The 7,910-nt window shown below is 42.9% G+C and overlaps 2 protein-coding genes across 2 annotated transcripts in view; both read left to right on the forward strand.

Annotated features, from left to right (window-relative positions):
• si:dkey-246g23.2 (PQ-loop repeat-containing protein 1) overlaps positions 1 to 4,944 on the forward strand; it is an 86,312-nt gene extending 81,368 nt beyond the window's left edge. Inside the window, exon 5 of the mRNA XM_014034301.1 lies at positions 4,865 to 4,944. Coding sequence (XP_013889755.1) covers positions 4,865 to 4,892 — 28 coding nt within the window. The 3' untranslated portion in view covers positions 4,893 to 4,944. The remainder of the gene's footprint in view (positions 1 to 4,864) is intronic.
• Positions 1,986 to 7,910, forward strand: part of kcng4a (potassium voltage-gated channel, subfamily G, member 4a) — a 30,607-nt gene continuing 24,682 nt past the window's right edge. Inside the window, exons 1-3 of the mRNA XM_014034282.1 lie at positions 1,986 to 2,781; positions 4,865 to 5,391; positions 5,963 to 6,604. Coding sequence (XP_013889736.1) covers positions 5,284 to 5,391; positions 5,963 to 6,604 — 750 coding nt within the window. The 5' untranslated portion in view covers positions 1,986 to 2,781; positions 4,865 to 5,283. The remainder of the gene's footprint in view (positions 2,782 to 4,864; positions 5,392 to 5,962; positions 6,605 to 7,910) is intronic.

Below are 7,910 nucleotides of genomic sequence, written 5' to 3' on the forward strand. Positions count from 1 at the left end.
CAGCTGATCACATGACTACATCCTGTGTGCGGCTGATGTAAGTGCGTAGAGCATGTACGGGGCACAGAAGATGCAGCCTCTTTTACTCCTCAGATGCCAAAGGGTTGGGGGGGGTGAAAGCTGGAAAGCTCTATAGACATAGAGCTGTAACTAGAAGGTATCACCTTAGGAAGATACGCAGAGTTAGGGTGCAAAACCACTTTAGAGTCATTAGTAGAAAACTGGATCCAGGAGGGGTTCACTGACAGAGTGTGGAGGTCCCTGACCTGTTTAGCTGTAGCTAAAGCCAGAAGCAAAGCAACTTTATATGAAAGAAACTTCAACTCTACAGACTMTRGRGGCTCAAATGGAGGGTAGCAGAGAGCCTCAAGAACCACAGTGAGGTCCCAAGAGGGAATACTGGGTTTAATAGCAGGCCGTAGCTTACGAACCCCACMACTGAGTGAAATGACTGAAAAGGAACCTAGCATTTCATGATATATTTTGCTAACACTACAGCCAAAAAAAAMCACATTTTTTGAATTACTGTATCTAATATCACTGATTCAAACTCCTCCCCTTTGGTGAAAAAAGCTGATTGGAAGCTGACAGCCCAGCAGGTGTGGTTAATCTCATGTCATACACACTAACCAGCCCTCCTGCACTGTGGATTAATGAATAATGATGGATTAAAAGTCTTTTCTCACAACACAAAGACCCCCCCCCCCACCTAGTCCCTCAATTCCCACTTCCACCAGTCTCCATCTGTACTCCCACTAATGTGTCCGCACTGTTAGTAGCCATAAATGCCTGGACAAAGTGTTTGCTCGTTTTAGTAGCTCCCTCAGGCACATGCGGCCTAATGAGCTGCTACTCAAGGACAAAGTGAGAGCCCAGCGAAGCTGACAAATCTGCAATCCTGATGATAAGTGTCTCTCTGAAACTTCACCTTCTGCAAGTTTGCTTCGACCTTTGTCAAGTTTGGCTCAAATGCGTTGAGCTTGAATGGTTTGAACACTCAGGTTTGTTTCCTTGTGGTGCAGTCACAGGGGCGGAGCTAGATTTATTTTTTTTCTTGGTGTGGCACAGCTGGAGCAAACAGTTCCAGCAGGGGAGTGGAGTATTTTGGCAGGAAAAGCTTATTTTTAAAACTTAAATTGATGCATTTAGATGATTTGAGTATACAACCCAATAACACAGATTTCATAAAACAATGCTTAATAAAATACTGCTTGTCAGCAACCCCACCTCTCTCCTGCAGAGCAGTATAGAATGTATGAATAAAGGGGAAAAATCACACAATATTTATTTATTTTTTTATTATTATTTATTTCTGTTAAAAGCATTTTATTGTGTACTTGAAGTCTGGGAGTGCAGAAAATTTTAATTTAGTCTCTCCCGGTGCTGCAAAGATTTGTTTGGGTCGCTATTTTCAAGCCGTTCAATTTTCTCAATTTTTTTTATGATGTTTACATCTTTTRATTAATTTGCAAACAAAATAGTCAATGAACATCCTCCATGAACCGCTCTGGAAGGGGAGGCGGGATGTAAAGCGCCTCGTTTGGATTTAAAGAAACAGCCTTAAAACGAGTTGATCTGAGACACACCTCAGAAAAGGGGCGGGGCTTATGGAGTTACAATAAGGAGGAATTCAGACCAAAGCTTTGCAGTTCTACTTTATATAGACCCCCAAGTGAAGGATTTAAATGTGAAAAGAAAGATTTAGCATCATATGTCTGTTATGGAYCTGTAGTGGCCAGATATATGCCACTCCCCCTACTGTGCAGCCAGAGGTTTGGCCAGCTRTTTTAGTGTCATAAAACTGTCCTTCATACATCGGGTAAAGTCATTGTGTCTGTGTCTCTCAGCAGTTTGCTTGTTCTTATTTCTGCACCCTGCCATCTGGCCCTGCCCACGAGGATTAAAGGAGGCTGTGGTGTTTTATGTAACAACTTTCTTCTAATTCTCCTCTTGTATGTAAACATCCTGGATTCACCATTTATTTTTTTTTATTTTACTTTGTCCTCTATTTAAAATGAACTGCATGCAGAACTTCACATATTTCCATTTATTAATGAGCAATAAAACTTAGAACTTTTCATCACCATATAGATTATCTGTTAGTACTGAGAGGGGCTGTGTTGTAAATCCAGTTTTATTATTAAGTTATATAATATTGCTTCCTGCCTGATTTATTACTGGGGGGTAATTTGAGAAGAAACCGCGCCCCCTGTTGCGCGAGCCTCTCTCCTATGCGCAGGTGGGATGTAGCATCTCCTCGGTGTCCTTGACTTCCACGGACTCTATCAGGATCTTTGAGGAGCGGACTCCAGGAGTCCCTCACCGCCTGCGGTTCTGTAGAAACCCATCGCAGAGGCACATCCGCCCCTCCAGGTCCGCGCATGTCGTCACCTTTACGCAAACTTGAACTTGGACAAGCCTCTTCCAGTCTCCTGTGTTACGCACAACTCCCAACTCCACATCCCACCTGCCCTTCCTCCTCCTCCTCCTCCTCCTCCTGCAGCACCACCAGCCGAGCTGTAACGGGACACTTTGAGCTCACCGAACCTTCCCCCCCGGCTCCCCTCCGCCCCCGCGTTCGGACCGCCTTCCTGCACACCTTCTCCTCGGATGATGCCGGAGACGTCCCTCTGTCCTGGTGGCATGTGGGGGCAGCGGCTGCTCGCGGACCCCCTGATGTGGAGCTGAGGAGGTCGGAGTGGGACTGCGAGGCGACAGAAGTGGGGGGGTTTGCTCCGAGCTTTTTCGGTCTGCTGGAGATGAGCGCGAGGCTGGAGGATGGTAAGCCGCACTTCTTAAGTTCTGCTGAGGTCTGCAGAGGAGGTTTGTGTAACTTCGCCTTCATGTCTCAAAGAGCAGATTCTAATTTAGTGACTCATTTCATTACAATCTGCAGAGTATGTGAACGTTAAATTTTAAGATTAGTTTAAAAAACGCCCTTCAAATCACATTTTGTCTTAATTCTATTAATTCCAGCGAACAGAAACGGGATTTAGCTCCATGTTTTTATAAAAAACGCCCTGTTTAACCGAGTTTGATTAAAGGTCTTATAATGATAAAGGCGTGAAATTCTTCCTTGGGAAGCTTTGCAGAGTGTGTGTTTTTGGTAAGTTGTTGAGAAAGCCTCTGTGTGAGCATGGTGCACCTTCATGATGAAAAATGAAGGATGTCACTTAATTCAACACTTATTTGAGGGCTTATTTTGAAAATAATCACCCTTATATATATATATATATATATATAGTTTTAATCGCACAATAGTCATATTTTGCCTCATTCCGTTTGTGCAAAGTCTGCATGTTCTTGCAGTGTGTGAAGTTTTTTTTGTTTTTATGAATGCACAGCAATCAAAATTATGCATAATCTAATAAGTTATTTTGATTGACAATATTCATGCTGACTCTCTTTGCTATCTGATGGCAATAGCTGAATTCATTTCCTGAAACATCTCAGACCCAACAAAGTACGTAAAATGGAATAATACAAAATTTAAGAGTACACTATTAAGCAACATAAATATTCCTATAGTCTAATATTTCGTTTCCTGAGTGACGTCTGTCATTTATTTCTGATGTAAAATCTGATAACACCAAAAAAACAACAACTAAAAACACCTCCATTTCAATACAAACACTATTATAAGAAATAAGAATCGATTCATAAAGACGTTGTCAAGAGCTTCTCTTCCTTTGCGGTGGAAATGAAATACCAGCGTGATGACGGCTGTGATTTATTGGGTTTTCCAGCTCAGAATCTTATCCTCCTGGATCTGAATTAGTGTGGTTGTTTCCATTGTTTCAGACTGTCTGCTCTCTTCATTCATACATTCAATAAATCTGTCGATAGTGTGAACAGGCACTGGGCCGAATTAGGTCAATACTTTTAATCAGATTTTTGTAAACAACACTGGTGTGAGTGAGAAACTCTCAGAACTCCTCTAATTTAGTTTAAACAGTTTAACAGGCAACTCTGACCTATAGAAATTTGTGACTAGACTGCATACATTGATTTGTGCTCCATGGACATATAAATACTTTTAGGTTTTAAAACATCGATTGGTGCTTTGTTTGCCGGGGAACTTTGTGTCCTAAAATTTTGGTCAGAATGGTGAAGAAAAAGGAGACGGTAAAGGATTTTTTTTGCCTAGATTTCCAAAGCATTCGATAAACTATGAATTTGTTGTTAATGCTGACCTCTTTTTCTCATCACATTCTTCCACGTTGTGAACTGGGTTATTGTACAGAGTTGCTGATTTGGCCACAGAGTGTAAAAAGCTGCAGATACACAGGGACACATAAACAATTCTGCAGTGATTGGGTTGAAAATCTGCTTTATCTTATTACATAATGTCATAAAATAGGTCTAAAATGTGCACAGAAAAAAGAGGCTCAACAGACAAATTGAATAAAAAACATTTGAACTGGAATTTGTACCATTCCAAAACAAAGTGATACTGCGAAATGACTAAGTTTAAAATGAATTATTTAATAAACTTTTTTTGTACGCAGTGAATCAATCTGTGCAACTGTTGTGCCAAAGAAAAGTTTTCTAACAGTTTTAGTGCCAAAAAAAGAAAAGACAGAAACATTTTGGAGCCCGAGCATCAAAGTCTGTTGTTAGGATTGCTGCCCATTTACAACTAATAATTCACTCTGAGGAACCTGGATGTTCTCTACAGCTGCCATCTGTTCTTGTTACCTCGTTTTTAAACATTTTTGCTCTTTATTGAGTCAATTTAATCCTCTCGCTGCCCAAAACGACCAGGGTTAACGTTGAGATTTCTGGGTCATTTTGATTCATGGGCAGCAGGAGGGTTCACCTGAGTTCATGCTAACATTTTTGTCCTGTTCTCTCTCTCACTCAGTGCCTGCGTGATGCTGCCTCGTGTTTAGGTCCTCCCTAATCCTGTTTCGGCGTCACAGAGAATCCCTTTCAGTCCCCGGACACCTCGGTGCTACACATTTGGCTGCCTGACTCACTGAGCTCATCATCTGCAGCTATCAGCGACAGATCAATCCTAGCTCTGACTTTTTTTTTTCTTTGTTAGACTCTGGCTTCAGAACAGGAACACCAAATTCACCAAGTTACAGAGTGTCGATGCACAAACCGAATCTGTTGTGGACTAACTGCAATATAACCAGTTCAGTTGTGGCATCAGGTGCTCTGGGTCTGCACTCTGTGGTTTGGAAGCCAAAGCTTGTTTGTCACTGAGAAAAAAAGATCATCGAAACTGAATTGTTTTGAGCTGCCCAGTCTGGAGCAGCGTGCTTTCCAAATGCTGCCATGCCCATCATCAGCAACGCCAACCATGACTTCAGCAACCTGTCGGTCAGCGATGACAGCAGTCTTGACCGAATCTTTACTGAGATCCCAGAAACCGAGACGATCAAGGTACGTTTGAGATTACTGCTGCTAACAGCCGGTTCGGATGTTATCAGTCCATTAAATGGACGTTATTAGCAGTTATCAGTCCCACAGAATGGCTCCAGACTGTCCTGACAGTTCCCCCTAGTGGGTTACCAGTGTCATATACGTTGGAATGCAACAATTTGCTACAGCTACTTTATCGTAGTCCATGTCATTTTCTCTAAAATTAACCTTAGTGGCTTTATGCCTCATATTAACCAGATTCCATAAAAAACATTGGTGGTTTTATGCCTCATATTAACCAGATTGCATAAAAAACCTTAGTGGTTTTATGCCTCATACTAACCAGATTGCATAAAAAACCTTAGTGGCTTTATGCCTCATACTAACCAGCTGACAGTCTGAAGCCATTCTATGGAACGGAGAACCCACTAGGCGGCACAGTCGGGACAGTCTGAAGCCATTCTATGGGACTGATAACAGCTAATAACRTCCATTTAATGGATGATAACATCTGAAGAGGGTGCTGCTAATCTAAAATAAAATGAAAATGATAATAATGAAGCGGCTATTGTCTTTGTTTTCCACATTCCAGGGTGTGTATTACCAGAGAGCCCAGTTCATCCGTCGGCCAGAGGACCTGGTGTCAGTCGACCATGCCTTATTGGCAGTAATAAACGTTGGGGGAAACCGCTACACGTTCCCCTGGAGCACGCTGCAGCAGTTCCCCCTCACTCGGCTCGGCCGCCTCTGTGGGTGCCGGTCACTTGAGGACATCGCCAGCGTGTGCGATGACTACGATGAGGCCAGGAAGGAGTTCTTCTTCGACCGCTCCCCGTCCGCCTTCAGGGTCATCCTCAACTTCCTGGCAGCGGGGAAACTTMGGCTCCTGCGCGAGATGTGCATCCTGTCTCTGCACGATGAGCTGAACTACTGGGGGGTGGAGATGGCATACATGGAGCGGTGCTGCAAGAGGAAGATGTACACGCGCATCGAGGAGGTGCACGAGAAGGAGAGACGGGAGGAGGAGCACAGGCAGAGAAACGCCATGCAGCGGGTGCCGGTGGAGGAAACGCGGTACCAAAAAGTGATGAACTGGCTGAGAGATATGGTGGAGAATCCCCAGTCGGGCCTACCAGGGAAGATCTTCGCCTGCTTGTCCGTCATCATGGTCGCAGTGACAGTTGTTAGCCTGTGTATCAGCACCATGCCTGACCTCAGAGAGGAGGAAAACAGGGTGAGTATGGCAGGTCAAGCTCCTTCTAAAGAATTAATTCTAATGTTTAAACATAAAATGGGCCAGGCACCTTCACCAGTTCAATTCAAATTCAATTCAATACTTTATTTATCCCAAATGAAAATTAAATGCTGTTGTAACTCATTTTGTCCTGGTTAATTTAAAGAGTTAATATGGATACGGATGGCTGTGGGCAGGAAGAATCTCTTGTAGTGGTCTGTCTTACAGCGGATCTGAAGAAGCCTTGACAGAAGACTGTTGTAGTATGAAAGTCTTATGAAGAGGATGCTCAGGGTTGTCCATCTTATGGTCACAAAGCCTGGCAGGGAGACACCGGAGTCAGGGATAAAATCCTGCAGCCATGTCTCAGTGAAACACACAACACTGCACTCCCGACACGCCAAGTTTGTCTAACTTGTTCCCCAACAATCTAACATTGCCCATCATGATTGATGGAAGAGATGGTTTGAACTTCCTCCTTCTCTCTCTCCTCTTTGCTCTTGCTCTGCATCCCCAGCACTTCATTTTTAACTCGTCTGGGATTCGTAGTAGTTGAGGTATTATTTGAGCTTTTAAGATGTTAACCAGCTGCTCCCGGTTGTAACAAACTAACACGTTGCCGCATCATAACAAACGTCCAAAAAGCAAAATAGGTGTTAGCAAAAATTCTTCCAGCAGCACAGCATCTAATAGCAGAGGGAATAATCATCCGGAAAAAGGAATTTAAAATGTTTAAAAAGAACATCTCAGGCTGAATAGAGCAGAGCTGCTCTAACATGCTGCCGCCTTGAACCTCTTCTAGAATTCTAGTTCTTTCCTGAGGCAAATGTTGTGATCTTTCCGCACCAAAGCTGCTAACAAATCATGATTCTAATCTAAATTCTTGTTTTCATCATGGCTTTTCTGAAAAGTAACTTTTAATGTTATGTATSTATATTTAACAATGTGTCAGTGTTTGTGGCAGATAAACAAATATATTCATAACTCATTTTAGGAGACATCATAAAGCTGAAAAACTTCCTGCTATCTTATTGTGTTAAATATCTCTGCAGGAGGTTTGCTAAGTATATGTGTGTGTTGGTGTATGTGTGTGTTCTGTGATGTGTGTCTTCCCCTGGCAGCATGGGATAATGAAGCCCGAGCTGCTCACTGAAGCCTGTCCTGCTTCAGAATAATGAATTGGGCTCACTGTACCTTTAAAGGAAGATATTCACAAAAAGGCGCAAAACATTTGTAAGGTCATGCGAATTTGCACGTCAAACACACACACACACACACACACACACACACACACACACACACACAC

The sequence above is a fragment of the Austrofundulus limnaeus genome, unplaced genomic scaffold, assembly GCF_001266775.1.
Source record: "Austrofundulus limnaeus strain Quisiro unplaced genomic scaffold, Austrofundulus_limnaeus-1.0 Scaffold7, whole genome shotgun sequence".
Taxonomy (NCBI): domain Eukaryota; kingdom Metazoa; phylum Chordata; class Actinopteri; order Cyprinodontiformes; family Rivulidae; genus Austrofundulus; species Austrofundulus limnaeus.